Source organism: Podarcis vaucheri (assembly GCF_965113315.1).
Source record: "Podarcis vaucheri genome assembly, chromosome: 1".
Classification (NCBI taxonomy): domain Eukaryota; kingdom Metazoa; phylum Chordata; class Lepidosauria; order Squamata; family Lacertidae; genus Podarcis; species Podarcis vaucheri.
The window spans coordinates 24,458,706-24,478,888 of record NC_138759.1 but is presented as its reverse complement, the minus strand read 5'-3'; the positions used below and the strand labels follow the sequence as shown (position 1 = coordinate 24,478,888).

The window sequence follows — 20,183 nt, the reverse complement described above, 5'->3', positions numbered from 1 at the left end:
TAGTAAAGGTAAAGGGACCCCTGGCCATTAGGTCCAGTCGTGACCGACTCTGGGGTTGTGGTGCTCATCTCGCTTTATTGGCCGAGGGAGCCGGTGTACAGCTTCTGGGTCATGTGGCCAGCATGACTAAGCCGCTTCTGGCAAACCAGAGCAGCGCACGGAAACACTATTTACATTCCCGCCAGAGCGGTACCTATTTATCTACTTGCACTTTGACATGCTTTCAAACTGCTAGGTTGGCAGGAGCAGGGACCGAGCAATGGGAGCTCACTCTGTCGCGGGGATTCGAACCGCCAACCTTCTGATCGGCAAGTCCTAGGCTCTGTGTTTTAACCCACAGCGCCACCCGCGTCCCCTGGGAGGAATCTAGACCAGTTTAAAAGATTGCAAAGAAAAAAGTGAAGGCCATACTAACTTTTAACGCATGGTCTACTATCCTCTGGCCTGGGGGAACACAGACATTTACCTTATACAGTCAGACCACTGGTCCATCTAGTGCAGTATTGTCTCTGCACTAACTGGCTGCAGTTCTTCAGCATTTCGGACAGGGTTATCTTCCACTCCTACCTCTAAATGCCAGATAAGGACATGTTTGCTCACAGCAAATTCAGAGCCCACCCTCTCCCCTTGGGGAGGGGCTGTAACTCTGTTGTATGCTGAAGGTCCAGTTCTGACCAGTCCCTGTAGCTCTTTCATCTTATACTGTGCAATACCTCCCTCTACCAACCCTGCCATTTTCCCAGTCCCAGCTTCCAAACTTGCCTGACATTTGGACATTGGACATCGAATGGGGGGGGGGATGTGCAAAGGTCCATAACTGAACGTGAAATCATTGCTTTAACATCAGAGAGGTCCAGAGCGGCAAGAGATGGGCCCAGTTAGTGTGGCCTGATTCCACCACTGTGTATAGACAGGTACTATATTGCCTGCAAAGAGCTTGTGGAATTTTAGAACTGAAGCCTGCCTAAATAGCAACTCATGTAAATAACAACACAAAACATTTCAACTCCGGTGTGAAGACTGGGAAATGCACCTCATTGCCAATACCCAAATGGAAAGAAAAAGAAAATAGGAGACAGATAGTAGATTGGGTATCTTCATTTAGAACACTAGAAATTTCCTCTTTAATATGGAAACTTTTATCTGTTATGGCAACACTGTATGGCTTGGGAAGATCTAAAGTGGTTTTATATGCTAATGAAAACTAACAGGCATAAGAAAGAGACTGCACAGAGATATAGTAAAGACCAATATGGATAAACTATGCAATTTAATTTTGCCCTGTTTTCAATGATAGGCTAATGACTTGGCAGGTTGAAATATATATATATTTAGTTAAATGCAGGTTTTGGTGTCTTCGGGTGTCTTCCCGTGTAAGAGTCGGGGTGTCTGGGCGATGTTTCGACGAGGTCTCACTCGTCATCTTCAGGCTGGTGCTTTCGGCTTCTTGTTACTGGAACAGAGCAGAATCTGGTGTTTGAGTTCCTATAAATACTGTTGAGGGGTGTGGTGTATAGCCTCCAACGTTCTGGGCAGAGAGGAAGTTCCTAGATTAGTGTGCCTTTTCTTCTTTTGTTCCTTAATTACCTTGAGGGATATCTTGAGTGATTTCATGAGTGATATTCTGAATACCACTGGGTGGGTCATTAAGTGTAGATTAGTTGCTAAAGCTTTCGTGTCTTGACCTCTTGAGCTTGTGAAGAGTTTTTCTGAGAAGATGGCTGTGCTGCATTTAGTTGTGCTCTGGCTTGGCTTCGTGTATAGGGGCGAGCTGTGATTTTGTGCCTTGTGCCAGCCATATCTGTGTAGGGATTGCAGGGGGGTGCAGCATCCGGAGGTGCCACTATAGTTTGGCTACTGGATGGAGTCTGTAATATGTCTGTGGAGAGGGTCTGGGTTTGGGTCTGGTGTGGTTGATTGGTGACGGCGTTCTGTGTGCCTCTGGTTCTGGTGTCGGTTTTTGTGGGGAGGGCTAATTTCCAGATGTCTGGCAGGCGGGACGTGTCGTCACGCTTGTTCATGTTGTGAGGGTGTTTCTCTATCTCGATGGCTTCCATTTCATTTAGTTAAATGTGTCCATGTGTAACTTTCATTGTGTAACTTTGTTACAAATGTGTAACTTTCATTTTACAACTTTCATTTTACAACTTTTTTCATTTTGTGTAACTTTCAAGTTACAAATGTGTAACTTTCATTTAGTTAAATGTGTCCACATTACATTATGTGGCCATCCCTAAACTGAAGTATGCTTTCAATGAGCCAGTAAACTAAAAATAAACGAATCAGAAGTCATGCAGGAAATCTACTTATGATGTGTGGAACTGCTTACATTACTTTATATTGTAAAAAATATTAAAACTTTGTCCTTCAATATTGTTTACACAATGCAGCAAAAACATCTTTAGGTGTGTAGAAGGGCTTACAGGTGAAAAACAAAAACAAAATAGGGTTCTGCCTGAACTTAAAGACTTCATGAACTAATGTAGCTGGTTCCATCATGAGTGTACTTGTAGGAGAGATATGATTTTCAAACATCTGCTTCCCACATTCACCCTTTTTATATCATTCACTGAAATATACGCCTAAAAACAAATGTGTGAAGACGTCTGTACCATCCAGTCCTGTGTTTACTTGATACTATGCCCCAAGGAATTCTGTGCTTTTGGCTCTACATGTGAGGCTGGACTACAAATCCCATCATCCATGGCCATGCTGGTCTGGGCTGATAGGGATTGGAATTAGTCACCCCTGCAATAGGAATTACTCTTCAGTAACAATGCAGAGGATTGTAGCCCAAGGCGCAAAGTTTGGATTATGAACTTTTGGCCCTTAGTATACATGGATATTTATGTTAAGCATTTAACACAGGAGAGGGCTAACACACAACTCAAGAGTATGTGCCTGAACTTTTATTTCATATGTATAAATTTAGTGTGTGTGTGTGTGTGTGTGTGTGTGTGTGTGTAATATGAAACTAAACATAAAATAAATAAATATACCGCAGCAAATTTCTATCTTGCCTCAATTGCTTTGATAGGTTTTAGATTAAGGCATCTAGCAGACAACACATATAGTTTCTGACACTTTATTGTTGTAGACAGTAATCCTCACCTGTTTCAGGGTCACTGAAGTCTGGCAAAGTAATTGTACTAAGTTGTCGCCTGTCGGCAATGGCTCTGTCTAACAAACTGCTGCCCCGTCCAGAATCGCTGTAGGAAACAATGCAAGGCATTTGTCATTTAAGGCTTTAAAAGTGACTATTTAGCTTACTGTACAGTTCTTCATATACAGAGTTCAGTGCTATGTGTACTTTATCTACCAACGGGATAGACAGCCCATATATCATATAAAAAACACTGCATTTTATGCTGATTAAAGTCTTTTCACACTATGGTTCAGATCACTTCAAAGCACTTGTTTAATTGTGAGTGGATGTCTACCCTACTGAGTCACTTGTGGCATGAAAATGATTGGCTCCACTTGGCGGATCTGAGAGACCAAGCTTAAAAAAAGAAGTCTTTCCATGAATGACTTCCACAGAATGAGATGATGGATACCCTCCTCCAAGGGGTTTACAATCTAAAAACAGACACAAGGGAAACAACAGAGGGACGAGAGGGAAATCAAGGCAGGGATGAATGCCGGAAGAAAATGCAATGACTACACATATTTATGGAACGTCTTCCACTTTATGAATGTGAATACCGCCAGTGTCAGCTCAGGAAAAGGGAATTATCTCCCTCTTATTTTGGAAATGCAGTCGTACCTTGGATCTCAAACGCCTTGGCTCCCAAACAAATCTGCTCCCGAACGATCGAAACCCAGAAGTGAGCGTTCCAGTTTTCAAACGTTCTTTGGGAAGTCAAATGTCCGACGCGGGTTCTGTGCCTTCCGATTGGCGGCAGGAGCTTCCTGCAGCCAATCAGAAGCCACACTTTGGTTTTCGAATGTTTTGGAAGTCGAACGGACTTCTGGAATGGATTCTGTTCGACTTCCAAGGTATGACTGTAAAGTATAGTGACAAAATGGTGAGGAATGATTATATAGATGATGTTATAATTGTGCCAGTTAAAAGCAAATACTATCCGTCCCTTTCTATAGGGGTGCAATGTTGCTTAGTGGCATCAACACTGCTGTCATCCCTAGTGATCTGGTTTTTAAAGTGGTAGAAATCCTCATTTCTTCACATCTATCCTAAGCTGGAAAATGGCTTCCTGGTTTTGAATCTGAATAAACTCAAAATTTCCTTTCGGTGAAATGTCTAAATCCAATTTTTAAGCAATGTGTTCTATATACAGAATGAAACTATTTCCTTTCTTTGTCTGGCTGCTGTTAAAATGCTACAAAAAACAAAAAAACTCTGTAAGACACCAACACAGCTAATTCCTTGTGCAATGATGCAATTACAGTAATCCACAGGAAACAGAAGGGACCTTCCTTAGTCCATTTTATCAACCAATAACTATTACATCAGTCAGCACACATTTCCTGGAAACAGCTCTATTAATTACTTCCTTGATACATGAACAATGCTGTGCCAAACGTCAGTGAGGAAGAAAATGAAGCTGAAGGTAAATAACCTCTTGTGGAGGCTCAGCTGGCTAGCACAGGTCTCAGTTGCTTCCAGCTGGGCAGCCCAGGCAGGAGCATTAATGGGTGAGAAACATGAGCTGTTGTAGTCCATAAGGATGGTTTATTTGCTATGCACAACTCAGACACAGTCCATTATAAGTGTGTGTAGTCAGTAATAAGGATTCAGTTGGTGTACCAACCACCGCACAACTGGTTCTGAATCTTGACTGACCTGGCAGAGAAGGTGCAATAACTGCATATTGAGACAGATTACTTGTTGCCACTGCCACCATATAACCCTGAGCCATCCCAATTTTCATTAAGCACAGGTACGTAAAAGCATTTCAGCACTAAAAGTGGAGATGAGCGCCACACCCCAAAGTCAAATTTGACTGACTTAACCATCCAGGGGTCCTTTACTGGTGATTATTAATTCATGTGAAGCAGGAAAGTTCTCTTCTTATATATTCCACAGCCAGGCCCAATATATTTGAAGGAGCATCTCCACCCCCACTGTTCTGCCCGGACGCTGAGGTCCAGCGCTGACGGCCTTCTGGCGGTTCCCTCAGTGCGAGAAGCAAAGCTACAGGGAACCAGGCAGAGGGCCTTCTTGGTAGTGGCGCCCGCCCTGTGGAATGCCCTCCCATTAGATGTCAAAGACTACCTGACATTTAGAAGACATCTGAAGGCAGCCCTGTTCAGGGAAGTTTTTAATGTGTGACATTTTAATGTATTTTTAATCTTTGTTGGAAGCTGCCCAGAGTGGCTGGGGAAACCCAGCCAGATGGGCGGGGTACAAATAATAAATTGTTGTTGTTGTTGTTGTTAATTGTGTTTTACTTTTTAATAACTGAGTTCTTAGATTTATTTTTTTTAAGTCATCAATTCTAAACTCAAGGCAGAAAAAGCAATGCTACAACTGCACCCTAACTGACTTAGTAAGAAGCAAGGAAACGGAAACAACTAACAAATGATGTCATTTGAAAATTATATACAGTACTTTCCACTGGAATGGTATAACTTCTCTGGTTCATTGCAGGTCAAAATGCACACTGCTCTCCAGGATAATCACTACTAAAAAATATTTTTAGCCAAGAGTGCATCAAGCTCATCAGAAAAGCACTGGCCAAACATGATTAGATTCTGTGCTGACATCAAGCAAGCTGCAGAAGTTTGAAGGTTTAAACATATTACTGCAATTGTGTGCACATAGATATCATGCTGAAATTAGGTGTAAAAGGAAACTATCACCACACTGCTCAAATCAGCACTCTGGAAACTCAGATAAGCAGAACATTTTGCAAATACAGAATGGGGAAATAGCTTCAAAATGTGTTTAAGATGAAAAAGGCTGCTTCTGAGTCTACTGATTCTATCAGCAACAGCAACAACTATAATCCACTTTTTACTTAATCAAAATACAATTCGTAGACTTAGATATGACTGAAACCAACTTTTAAAATTTAGAGATGAGCAATTGATTTAACTATGTATTTCCCAGATACCTACTGAATGAGGGCAGGGTATTTTATTTTGGGGAACATTATCAATTTAAAGCACAATCTCACATGTATGTTCTCTGAATTAAAAGTTGTGCACAGAAATGTGAAATTACTGGGGAAAATATTATTTACATAGTAGTACTGCATTACTACTACTACTACTACTACTACTACTACTACTACTATCATCATCATCATTAACATTTTTAGTATTCTTATTAAAAACAGGCCCTGCCCACACTACTGCTGTGGTCATAGGCAGATGTTATAATACCTCGAATCACTCATAATAGGATGGGTGGCAGGCACAGAATAAGATGCCCTTCACGCTTGGTTCATTGCTGTATCTGGTAACTGTTAACCAGTCATAAAATGAACCCTGGGATGCCCCTAAACCTTGCTTTAGAGCTCTGATTAAACTTAATACACTTAATACATCATTTAGAAGCACCCCTAGCTTCATTCAGCCTCAGTAAGACACACTGATAAGTTGGGCGAGGATGTATGGGATGTTGCAGCCCTCTCTGGTGATGGCACCATCTGCACAGCCATTCTACTTCCTGTGTTTTCTTCTTCTCTCTACCTGCTGGAGGGTCATGGCGCAAACTGCACACAAACTACACAATTTGCAGCCACAAAACGTGGTGATGGCCACCAACTTTGATGGCTTTAAAAGGAGACTAGGCATAGGGGTACCAATGGCTAGTGGTCATGATGGCTATATATTACCCTCAGCATCAGAGGCAATATGTTTCTGATCATCAGTTGTAAAGGAACTGGGAGCAGGCTGTTGCTCCAATGTTCTTCCTGTGAACTTCCCCAAAGCGCCTGACTGACCACTGTGAGATGCAGGATGTTGGACTTGATAGGCCTTTGATCTGATCCAGAAGGACTCTTCTAACATTCATTAGGCTTAATAAACTTTTATGACTTGCCACCCCACAAGGAAATGTAGTGGCAATGAAGGGAGCAACCAGGTCTACAGAGCCACAGCCTTGTAATCACGTGTACCAATGACAGCATAGGTCCTTCCTAAACATTTTAGGAAAGCTGATGTATGAAACATCACATATGCCAAATCTCAAATGGGGAAAAAACCCCAATTACCAGTGAGTTTGTCTTATAATAAGTGCATAATCCATAACTGGTAGGTTATACTTTCCCCTCTGCCTCATTTGCCTGCTTTGTGTGCTTAAATGAATCAACATTTTGAAGGGGTGGAGGGGAAGCCATAAAATCCACAGCCTTTATGCAGAACATAAATGTTTGTCTCATCTTGGATCACGCATTTGAAGTCTGACAGTGAATGACATCTGCAAGACTGCTGAAGTCGAGCTGGGCGCATATGCAAGCATTTACTCCGAGTCAGTTCTCACCTGGCATAGAGAGAGCGCCACATGAAGGTTGTTAACTCACAGCGGGGCCACAGCTATTACATGCTGGCTTTTACAGAATTTGAAAAGAGAAATGTGATATGCTGCATGGGGGACCTTGCTGATCTGATAGCATCATACAGGATGGAATATTACTCTGATATGCCTTGCTGTGGCATAACGTCATTGTACCTTTTCATTTACTTGACAGGAATGTAGCAGTAGAAAATTGTAAAGTACTACCAGGGAAAAAAACAGCGTTTCTACTCTCAAGATTCTGATTTTGCTTTGCAAAGCAGAATGAATCCTCTCTTTTTACGGAAAGCAAATCAGAATTTCTGCTACTTGTACTGTACTGCAACCACTCTAGAGTTTCACTCACTCAAGATTTTCATTTCTTCTTGGAGCAGTTTGAGCATGCAGCGGGACGGGGAAAAGGGAAGGGGGAAATCAAAGAAAACCGTTGCCCTACAATCTCAACTAATGGAAGCCTCTGCCAAATCAAAGAGCCCTCTGTCAGCAGAATGCCACAACTGGATACAACCCAAACTTCATTTTTGTTTACTATCTTGAAGGTCACTCATGTGGAGCAGTTCGGATTCTTTCCAGTTAAATAAAGAAATCAAGCCGGTCCAATGCACATACGCCACACCCATAACAGAAAAGCAACTAACATGGTAAGCAAAAATATAGCCACACAAACCTCGCATGAAATATAAACTGGAGTATGATACTCCCCTCTCCCAAACAAGCTATGAGCAGAATTCACCTAACCACCCAGCAAAATCCCAGCACAAGGACTTCCCATTGTGCAACAAGGCTGCCCTGCCTTTTCTTCCTCCTGCTCCCCCATTGGTGGGGGGGGGAGGGGGAGAGAATACCCAGAACACAAAACGGTGGGAGGATTGTTCCATCTGGCAAACTGCAATGCTTGCACAAACAGAATGACTGGAAGAGGGTGATGTTGAATTCCAACCTTTATTTACATGCAAAGGATTAGCTCCGACCCCCTGCACACACAAACAGAATGCGTTCCATGTTGTTCTGTATTGTCCTTACCTGGGGTTAGTGAGATTGTAACAGGATTTCCAGATCTGCAACATGTGTTTGCAAGTGAGGAGCGCCTCATCTGGGCCCCGGCAGAGTGATTCCAATTTGACTTTTGAAAACAGTAATCTGAGAAGGAGAAGAAATCAAACTGTAATTCAACAATAAAGGACGCTGAAAACATGAATGCAGCCCTGATGGGCAGAGCAAAGGCTATCTACTCCATCATCCCACTTCCTCCAGTGTCCGTCCCAGATGCCTGTGGAAAGCAGACAAGCAGCCTTGGTTCACGCCAAGTGATGCTAAGACTTAACAAGCCTAGCGGATCCTTTTTTTGTGAACTTCAGTGCTTTCACAATTACCTAGGTTACCCACATGAAGGAGTTTCTTTGTAGGCAAGTCAATATGAAAAGGGTTCCCTAAAGATAAAAGGTTCTAGAGCACAGGGGCAGACGTTCTCTTTGAAAACAGCAAACAAGCATCATTTTTCTTCTTCACAAAGTAGCTCATGAAAGTGGACTCAAAAACCAAGCCAACATGTACACTCTAACTTTGAAAGAACTCTAGTCAGCAGCCAAAACTAACCGATTTTCTATTAAGCTTTATGGCAACAAAAAAGGAACCATTACAATGCTGAAGAAATTATACTTGAATAATGCAACGGTTTATTCTGCTTACCAGTTTGTTTTGCTAAAGGTTGCGTGCCTCTGAATTATATTGGAAGCAATTAGGAGGAGCGAAAACTAACTGTTATAGGGAAAGCAAGTGTATTAGAGGTGTACCGAATGAGAAATGTGTTAAGTCAACTAATCTGTCAATTCCCATCCACCAAAATAGAACATTTTGAACTGGTTTGTAGGCGTAATTCTAAAAAAGGCAAGCAGCCCAGAAACACGAGGAGGGGATTTGTGAGGGTTTTGCAAGTTTTGCTTGGAAGTGCACAATTGCTTTAAGCAATGGACAAGAAAGTGCCTGTGGGATTGTGTCCAGTCAGCTGGTCTGATCAAGTTTTAATTATGCCGTGGTAAAATGTTTTCAGAATTTCACAGCTGTTTTCAAACACTGAGAGAGATTCTGCACTTGACCGTTGCATCACTCTTTTGAGTCGATTTAAATAGTGGTCCAGTCATGTACCACCCCTTAACCAAAACCCTCTCTATTAGAGGGCATCAATTCTACAGACTGTAGGCTCCAACGAAAACACCAATTTGTGTATCAAAAGTATGTATCAGCCTCCAGACGGCTGTTTGCAGAATACAGACGTAGCTAAAAAATATATAAGTTACTCGTCCAGATCTAGGACTTAACATATTATATCCCACCTTTCATATGAGAACATAAAAATGTAATACACTCAAACAATAAAAACAAAATAATAAAAAGCAGAAGATAAAACAATCAACATTCAGTTTCATAAGTTCACAATGCAGCAGACTTTTGACAAACAATGGCACTAATTGTGGATAGTCAACAGCTTGTGAATTCAGTCGTAACAGCAAATCACTGTTACATTTGCAACATTGGCAGCCCCTTGCAAACCATAGTTTGTAAGCTGGCATAATACCTAATGACAGTTTTGCTTTACAAACCATGGTTTGCCATAATGGCTGACTGCACTTGCAGTTTGGGACTGATCCTGTAAGTCCCTTCTCTGTTGTTTCAACAAGCAACAAACAGTATAGAAACTGGCATGGTCCCCACATAGATTGCAGGTGTAGAAATGATGTTTTTGTTTTTGTTTTTATAAAAAAAACCTTCTCAAAAGAAGCACTCTGAGAGACAAGGGCTATACTATTTTCTAATTTATTTGACATTATTTATGTGGCACCACATAATGATGACTTATTCTCTGGCTGGCTCACAAAATGAAACAGCTTTAAAAACAATTATAATACAGCATTAAACAACTCCAAACTAGGATCAAAACAAAGTAAAAAAGCAAAGAAGTGTGTCCTTTCACGTGTGTACTATCATTACAACGCCTTATGCTGGATTAAAGATTCTTACTACAAGTCAGTATTCCTATAGTTCAACAGTAGGATGGAATATTTACTGGGCTGGTTTTTGGTAATGGCTATGAGCAGGCAGAAACTCTCAGCACAAAAGTCAGATAAACAACTGGAACCCAACCAGAATGACTTACATCTTTAGCATATGCGAAGAATCTGACCCTGTTTTTTTGAGAAATTTAATACTTGTAGAAGGAATTTCAGGCACAACTAAAAAACAGTTAATCTTAATGGCCCTATTTCAAAACAGTTATCTGCTTACACGAATAAGGAAAGGAGCAATATCAATGAGAACCAACAGTGATGCCATGTAAATGTGCCCCTGCTCTGCGGTAATAGCTTTAGTGAGAAATCTTCAGTGTCCTAAAAAATATTTGAAAGCTATGATGGAAAGCAAATCATTACCCATTCTTTTTAACAACTATTCCTTTGCTTCTTCATAGAGACTTAGAGCAATAAAAACTGAAGTAAATAAATGTATTAAGGGTCTTTTTAAAACAACACAAGCAACATCTGACAGATGTCTACTTGAAGCAGAGTTTGTAGTTTGATATTTGTCCACCAGGAGACCATATTTTTCTGATGTTCATTAGTAATGATGACCATATTTTCTGATAGTCATTAGTAATGAAAGAAGAAGAAAAATTAATACAAGTTTAACCAAAGACAGAATGCCATGATAATACTAAAATGGAAAAACAATAATTTCGCATTAGAGTGGTTTATTTTCCAATCTCAAAGCATCAAGCTGTTTCCCTTCTCTCTACCAATCTCTAGAGATGCTGCCACAGCCAAATGATATAGTGACTTTTTAAACCCAAGAATAGCATATGGCCACTAAATAACATGCAGTCCTATACTATGAAGAGGTTCAATGGTGTAAGGAGAAACAACAGATTGCAGTTGTCAGGTCTGAGCCCAGAGTCAAATCTGAGCCGGAGGCCAGCAGAGAAGGAGAATGAGCAGATTTGGGCTTTGAAAGCTAACAGTGTTTTGGGGTCTTGGCTATCTCACATTGGAGATCTGATGCTGCCGTTGGGAGCGTTTATGCTGTGCTCCCACGTATGTTCAACCTGAATATCTGTAAATAAACCCAAATCTTATAAACTGCCATAGCCCATCATTAGCCAGTTCCCCACAAAAAAAGCAAGCTTATGTAAGTACTGCACCCTGATCCAGAAGGGCTCTTATGCTCTTATACTGGGGTTTCCTGGAGCTCTGCCTGTCATGAAATTCAGCCCTCAGAAGCAGAAACACAGATTTACACTTGGGGGGGGGGCGGTGTTTCAATATTTACATTTATTTTAATAGTATTACACTACCACCAGGTAGAAATATAACACTTATTCCTAAGCACTTACATGTTTCTGATAATCATTACAAGACCCCTATAAGGCAGGCCGATACTACTACACACAGCAGATTACAGGGGTAGGGAATAAAGGTGGAAGACAGCGGCTTGCTTAAAGCCATTAAATGAGCTCAAAACTGAGTTAATATTTGAACCAGGAACTTCTGACTCACAGATCATGTTCATAACCACTCTGATACACTACTTGTTTTTACAGAATGATAAGAACCAGTGACATTTTAAGCACATTGATGTGCACACGTCTGCTGAATAAGTGCTATTTGCCACTCAGCTGTTTTATGATGTGGCTCTTTATTCTCATTTATTTATCATGATACATTGAGAAAAGCAGCAAGATAATCTACTCTATGGAACCCATCAACTTTGCAAAGGGAGGTCATGGCGTTTCTTTCAAAAAAAGAAAAGGAGAGGACGAGAGCTTGTCGTTTTCATTTTGTGTATCATGTAAGGTCTGTGAATATTACTTTGCTGCAAAAGCTAACCAATACAACGAAAAATAAGAATTGAGGAAGCAGAATATCACATTGCTATTCACCAAGTTTGAAAGCTGTAGCCTTTTGCAACATGGAAAAAGGGAGAAACGCAATGCACAAAATTTGCAAGGCCAAAAATGGCTCAGTCATTTCAAGGGTTTAAATTTTGTCTCATACTAAGCACGCATATGCATAGAAACTACCGAAAAACCCTACTCACATAAAGTTCTCTGGGTATTCGCTCAAGGCCATGTCAATGATATTCAGAGCATCGTGATAGTGTTTCTGAGCTGACAGCAAGAGGGCAAGGAGATGCAGAGAGTTAGCATCGTCTCCTTGAAGCTGAAGAGCTTGACGAACATATCCTAAAGCTTCTGGTATCTATTTGAAAGAAAAGTTGAAATGGGTTATTCTTATCACATACAGTATAATTCCCCTGCTTTTCGAGATTAGGAAGAAATGAGAATGGAAAGTGCCTCCACCAAGGAAATATTCACTGCTAGGGGGAAAACACAGACAGACAGACAGACAGACAGACAGACAGACAGACACACACACACACACACACACAACTGTTCACTAAAGTGTCAAGAGGCACTGATGATCTTGCCGTTCACTGGCAATGAAAAGTAGCCAAAGTATGTGACTCCTATTAGCTTCCTAAAATAAACTTTAACATTTTCCCTTTGCACTCAAAACGCAAAGCAACTTGGAACAAGCTTTGGTGTTTCAGGCATCAGAATTTTTGCAACTTAACAGATTTTCTTCTGACTAAACAAAATTCAGCTTTGTCGCATTTTATGTAACAAATTAAAACATCAAATACTCTTCAAGAAACAAGCATAATTATACAGGGGGGCACCATTTTGGCTGGTGTTGATAGTCATCCCAAAATTTGTCCTCAGAACAAACCCCTGCTGTCCAAAAGGAGTAGTGTGGTTTTGTTTCTGATGAACATGGAGTGGTTCTAACTACACCACATGGTTGGGGATGAGTGAGGTCTCAAGAAAAAACACTTCTGGAAACATCAGTGGTGCCCCTTGCTTCATTGCTACCACGACTGTAACTGTGGAACATACACCACGCTTTAATACAGAGGTTTTGCGCAAAATCTCTTTAGCACTCATGCGTAAGACCTCAGTTATTTAAAGGAGCAAAGATATAGAAACACCTGGACACATATCCAGAATGGATTAAAATAATGGTGGGGGAAGGGGAGACAAGAAAAAAATCCCACCCATGTAAAAATGCCAAGCTTTAGACACTGGTATGGACAGCAAGAAACAGAGCAGCCATGAATATCAATGGCTGAAAAATGAGAATGTGTGGAGAACATGACAGATGCACACTCAGAAAAATCTGATATGAATGACCCATTTGCAATAGAAGGCCCCCATCTGGAAGCATCCTACAACTCTCTCAAGAGAATGAGAGGGGATTTCCTTAAAATAGAAAGGCAGCAAGGGACTGGATTTCATGTTGGGATGGGGCTTGAGGGTCAGAGAAGAAGGCTGAGTAAAAATATCAAAGCCTTTGTGCTTCTGGACTCTGAAGGCTAGATGCATCCCAGAGATATCTCCAGTTCTTCTTAAACATCTCAGAATAAGAGCCTTGTTTTCAAGGTACGAAGGACCTGAAGCTGTTCTTTGCACTTCTTGGTGGACGAAGAAAGCGTTTGTTCCACTTCTTAGAAACAGGAAGATCAAGAATAAATATGAACGTACAGATGATCATTAACTAATACAGCTATTATTTATACTTCCCTAATTATCCCCCTGTAGGGATTTTTTTTGCTGACCCCCTCCCCCACCGGCATATGGATTCTGCTGAAAAATATGGCGGAGGGGACCCAATAACGTGACAATTTCAGAACTCACCTGTCGGGATATAGCAAACTGTAAAGCTAGATAAAATGCTGCCAGGTGATCAGTTGGAGACAAGATGTGAGCCCTGAAAAATAGTAAACGTATTTAGACCATCAAGTCACTTTAAATGTCCAGGTTTACCTTTGTATTTGTCAATTTGTACTGCTGATAACTGATCTACCAGCGGAATTTTGTTCCTGAGCAGGAAGCTAACTCTGCTCCTCAGCCTTCCTAGCATCCCCATCTTAAACCACAACATTACAGCCATCAGCCTTATTATTAACAGTACAGTTCAAGTGAGGATCTCTGCTTTTATTTATTCCATAGTTTTGCATGTGGTGGGTGTTAAAAACAAAAAAGGACCAAATTTACAGGGTGTACGGCTGGAGAGGCAAAGGTGAACTAGAAGAAAGACAGTCCTCATATTTCTCATGACTCTCCACTGGGTCTTCTATCACAGCTTTGCAAAGTAAGTCTCTAGTTCAGAGTGGGGAATCTGTGGCCTGCAGATGTTGGAATATTTGAATACATGCATAAATGCAAAATCAAATATTTGGAACATCTGGGGAAGATGGGAGATGAAGGCACTTTCACACATTCTCCAGGGACCGTATTTCAAGGTTTCCATTGTCAAGTGCTCACAAGCAAAATATGCAGTGAAGTAATAATATTCTTGAAGTAGGAAGAATAGCTTCTGCTCTGAGGTTAAGGGACAGGGGACCTTTAACATTTTATTCTATTTTTAAGAAGTGAATTAAAAAACTGATAAATAGGCAGCTCATTGAATTAATAATGGGATACAGAGATTTTATCTTGTAGGTTACTGTTTCAAAAATCCAGTTAAAGCTAGGACTGACTTAAAGTTGTTACCATCTGGCAGCTGCCCACTGATCTATATGACACCCATCAATTTCAGACCTCTGTAAATAGCCCAGAAATAATCCAGACTTAATACTGCTTGCACAAATGCCTGCTATGGTACAAGAGATGACAGAGGTGATGCCATCTGTAGCAAGAAAGTGTATATGATAGCTAAATCCATATTTTCCACTGCTGGAGGGTCATGAATAGAGTCAGAAAGGAATTTCTCCAGAAGCCTTCTAACTCAGAACATTTTTTTTTCATTAAAAAGCATGTTCACCCTGTCCTGTAGCAAACATTACAGCCTAGTCCTTATGCCTTAATTTCAGCTGTGCTTTACTAAACAATTAAAACATCCGAAAGAACAATTAAAAGAATTAGATCAGAAAGTTCAAGTTCTATCAGATGTGGGGCCTCTATTTACATAAAAATGTAAATTTATTTATTTATTAAGGGGACGAATCAGTCAATCACTATATTGCTTGAGGTACAAATTAAATTTAGAGACGGCTCACAATCATGTTACTATCGAATGGATCTGCCCTAATTCTCTGCTCATGCAACTATTCTGCCTGTGTACATAGCTAAGGAGCTAGAAGTTGTCATTGAAGATAATATGTCTCTAGGAAGCTAATAGAGAACCAATAACGCTTAAGTTATTAAAACACGATTGAAGAAATATACTATTTTCATCCTTCTGCTTTATGAGAATTCCTGAGCCACATTACATGTCATGGTGAAGACATTGCATTTGCTCATAACCTCTTAGAATAAGAGGGTTTAAGTCCCTGAATGAACAATAAATACTTTAAACCAATCTAATAAAACAACATCAATATCATATACAGTATATTCTGTCAATTTTGGGAATGCTATTCAGAGCTACAGTTTCTTCTTCTGGAACAAAATGTGTATTCAGACAAAGAGTCATTCTTTAAACAGATGCTGCGCAAACATTATTCTCTACTAGCTGATAACAAAAATATCTTTAATAATGAAATCAGAGGAAATCCAGTCTGATTCCAAAGGATTTGCCAGCACTACTTGATGAAGCAAATGTTAACGCAATATGTTCTGTACTCATGCACGCAGACTCCCAGAGGTAAAATCCGCATTACATAATCATTTATAAATATCTCTTTTAAAAATACACATAAGGTTTTTTCATTATCTACAGCTGAATGAAAAGATTAACACCCACTCACCTTTGAAATGCAAGAAGAGCCTTTCGCTGCAAGACCTCTTGTATCCCTCGCAAAGAAGCTAAAAACAGGATTTAATTAGTCATATTAAGCAGAGGCTTCAGACCAAGCATTTTTAAAAAATAATAAAAAAATGGACATACAGTGGTGCCCCGCAAGACGAACGCCTCGCAAGACGGAAAACCCGCTAGACGAAAGGGTTTTCCGTTTTGGAGGCGCTTCGCAAAATGAATTTCCCTATGGGCTTCCTTCGCAAGACGAAAGCCCATAGGGAAATCTCCGGGACAGCAGGGAAGCGCAGCGCGTCTTCCCCACTGTCCTCGGACCTCCTCCGAAGGCTGGCGGTGGGGCGGAAAGCCCTTCTCCCCGCGCCAGCCTTCGGAAGGCTCCTCCGAAGGCTGGCGGTGGGGCGGAAAGCCCTTCTCCCCGAGCCAGCCTTCGGAAGGCTGCTCCGAAGGCTGGCGGTGGGGCGGAAAGCCCTTCTCCCCGAGCCAGCCTTCGGATGGCTGTCCTGAAGACTTGCGGTGGGAGGAGGGTTTTCCTTCCCACCGCCAACATTCAGAATGCTGCTCTGAATGTTGGCGGTGGGGAGGAAAAACCCTCCTCCCACCGCAAGCCCCGGGAACAGAGGAGAAGCGCTGCGCCCCTTCCCCTCTGTTCCCGTACCTGTCCTGAAGGCTTGCGGTGGGGAGAAAAGCCCTTCTCCGCACCGCCAGCCTGGCAAGCGGTTTCCATAGGAACGCATTAATTGATTTTCAATGCATTCCTATGGGAAACCGTGCTTCGCAAGACGAAAAACTCGCAAGAAGAAAAAACTTGCGGAACGAATTAATTTCGTCTTGCGAGGCACCACTGTACAATGAATCCTTTTGACTGTTTGACATATTTCTAAATGCTCTATGTTGTTGACACTTTACCCTTATAAACTGATATACTTACCATCTGTAGCTTGTAAGCTGTAAGTCAGTCCCAGGGCTAAGAAACCTTTCGCTTTGAATTCTGATGTTTTGTCCCCCATATCAACCACCATTCTGGCAAACCGTTCTGCTTCTTCTAACTAAAAACAAAAGCACAGATTTATACGAGACTAGTTAATAGACAGAACCGTGTTCACTCCCAATGGTCACTATCTATTTCAAATGGGGTCTGCTTAAATGTTAGATTAATTGGACTGCCATCCTCAGTGATGAATTAAGTATAGAACAAGTATAGAACAGGGTATTTATAGAAGGCTGCCAGGGTGTTTTTCTCTCCCGACTTTATCAATCAGTTTTGGTCCATAATCTCCAAGTTGGAAATGCTTGCATCCACCTTAATGGGGAGGTGGGTCAGAGTATGCATCATGTAAAAGTGGCCTTTAAGAAAGAAAATCTAGCTGACTATGCACAGAGGGATGGGGTCCTATCTTGTGAACAATAATCCAACTATGAAACAATTTTGAAAACTGCTACTTTTTTTGGAGATCATTCTCATATGGTTGGTTAATTGTGGATGATCTGTAACAGTGTGCTTGGTGTGGCATGCATTTTTTTAAAAACTGATACATTTTTATTAATCTTTTGAGCAATCAGATGAATTTTTAAAGAATCACAACCTTTGCCTGGGCAACACAGAATGATAGGGATATCTAATCCAACCAACATGCTGCTTCCCTACCTGCGCACCCCAGTTCTTGAGAGTATTCATGTATTCCAAAGAGTCGCACATGCACCATAATTGCAAGTCAATTTACAGCTTTTATCAACACATATGTTTTAGCATTCTCCAATGCTACCTGCAATTAGCAACCCGTTTCCAATCTGAACCAAGTTTACCCATCTTGACACTCAGCTCAGGGTGCTCAAAAATTCTAAAATTATCGTGGCAGTGGCTGGGGATCTCAACACTCTTTTGAAAGTATATTCTTTTCAATCTGATATATTCTTGGAATTTTGATATTTTGACCTGGCAGAAGGACTCACATTTAAGTTGAATATAAATCATGCTGGATCAAAAGCAGCAAAGCAACGACATGTGTGCATATTTCTTTAAATACCCATTTTTCTTGACTCAAGAGAACTAATAAACAACTTACCCAATGAAGGGATCCCATACATAATTTGGCAGCAAGAAGTGGGATTGTGGCATCGTCCGGTTTCAACCGTATACACTCTTTCAAGACCTTCACAGCTCGAGCAGACTGTACAAAAACATGTCTCGGGATAAGACAACCAGGGTAGTGGAATATAGTAAGAATTTTGCATTTTGCCATTTAAGCCCCTTCCAAGCTGTAACAAAAGAATTCTAAACAAATTTCAAATAAAAGGCATTAGTTTAATTCCATGATAGGATCAATACCCACAAATCTGATTGTGAGTATCTTTCTTTTTAGAGAATGGAACAGGTATTGCCTCCTGTGCAACACAGCCAGGCTATCAAACATGGTGGGTCACAGGCTACATGTCTAATTTCCAAGCTGCAGATAAGCCAGAAAGTTGTATTTAAGAGATGGAGGAACACTGCCACACTGGATTAAAATAAAATAGTGTGGTTTTTTTAAAAAAATATTATTTAATAATATTACCAAATATTAGCAAGAATATTAGCAAGAACTACCACCAAATACCTCTCCTTTATGGCTGTCCCCCCCCCCCCCAGCACAACTTGTGTTCCATTTTTCTGCCATTTATGAGTGAAGAGGCTGCTCTAAAGAAAAGGGAATGGAGGTTGAAATCAATCTAAGGGGCGATGTGGAAAGAAGAGTGATCTGGGACGCAAGTAAAGCTGTGATGCGAGGGTTTTTGATTCAACAAAACTCAATAAAGAAGAGAAAGCAGAAGGAGAAAAGAGAAAAAATTTTGGAAAAGATAAAAGAAGGAGAGAAAAAATTAAGGTCAAAACCAAAGTCCCAGGAGATTTTGAGGGAGATTAAATTGTATCAAACACAATATATGGAATTGATGAACCAAGAGATAGAGTGGAAAATAAAGCAAATGAGACAAAAGACATTTGAGTCGGCAGACAAATGTGGCAAACTCTTGGCATGGCAACTCAAGAAAAGACAGAAATTAAATACAGTTTCAAGTTTGGAAGTGGATGGAAGGACCATATCTAAACCAAATGAGATAAGAAACTGTTTTGTGAGTTATTTCAAAAAACTTTATTCCCAAGGATTACAAAATGAAGAAGACATAGATAAATTCCTTAATAAACATGGATTACAAAAAATCTCTCCTCAAAGTAAGGTGGATCTAAACCAGAGAATAACAGAACAAGAGATAGAGGGTGCCATTCAGGACATGCAATTGGGCAAATCTCCAGGGCCAGATGGACTGACTTCCAGATATTACAAATCGTTAAAGGAATGGTTGATACAACCGCTAAAGGATGTCTGTAATGAGATCTTAGAGGGAAAAAAGGCACCTGAATCGTGGAAAGAAGCATATATTTCACTCATACCAAAGACAGAGACTGAAAAGACTCAATTGAAGAACTACCGCCCAATCTCGTTACTCAATGTGGATTACAAAATTTTTGCAGACATTTTAGCAAAAAGATTCAAAAGAGTATTGATGGAAAAGATTCATAGAGACCAAGCAGGCTTTCTCCCAAAGAGACACCTCTCAGACAATGTTAGGAATATAATAGACATTCTGGAAAAGTTAGAGGTGAATATAAATACTAAAGCAGTTTTGATATTTGTGGATGCGGAGAAAGCCTTTGACAACATTTCTTGGAGTTTTATGAAAAAGAACCTTCATGGGATGGGGGTAGGACAAGGTTTTGAGAATGGTATAGGTGCAATATATTCCGAACAAAAAGCTAAGTTGATTGTAAACAATGTAATAACTGAGGAACTTAAGATAGAAAAAGGAACACGACAGGGGTGCCCAATTTCCCCATTGCTTTTTATTTCGGTCCTGGAGGT

The 20,183-nt window shown here is 40.7% G+C and overlaps 1 protein-coding gene across 3 annotated transcripts in view; it reads right to left on the bottom strand.

Moving 5' to 3' along the window:
• TTC7B (tetratricopeptide repeat domain 7B) overlaps positions 1 to 20,183 on the bottom strand; it is a 106,616-nt gene that overhangs the window by 34,264 nt on the left and 52,169 nt on the right. For all 3 annotated transcript variants that reach the window (XM_082232652.1, XM_082232653.1, XM_082232654.1), the window contains exons 11-17: positions 18,351 to 18,455; positions 17,216 to 17,333; positions 16,280 to 16,337; positions 14,226 to 14,298; positions 12,569 to 12,729; positions 8,507 to 8,623; positions 3,112 to 3,209 (exon numbers count right to left, since the gene is read on the bottom strand). In XM_082232652.1, coding sequence (XP_082088778.1) covers positions 3,112 to 3,209; positions 8,507 to 8,623; positions 12,569 to 12,729; positions 14,226 to 14,298; positions 16,280 to 16,337; positions 17,216 to 17,333; positions 18,351 to 18,455 — 730 coding nt within the window. The remainder of the gene's footprint in view (positions 1 to 3,111; positions 3,210 to 8,506; positions 8,624 to 12,568; positions 12,730 to 14,225; positions 14,299 to 16,279; positions 16,338 to 17,215; positions 17,334 to 18,350; positions 18,456 to 20,183) is intronic.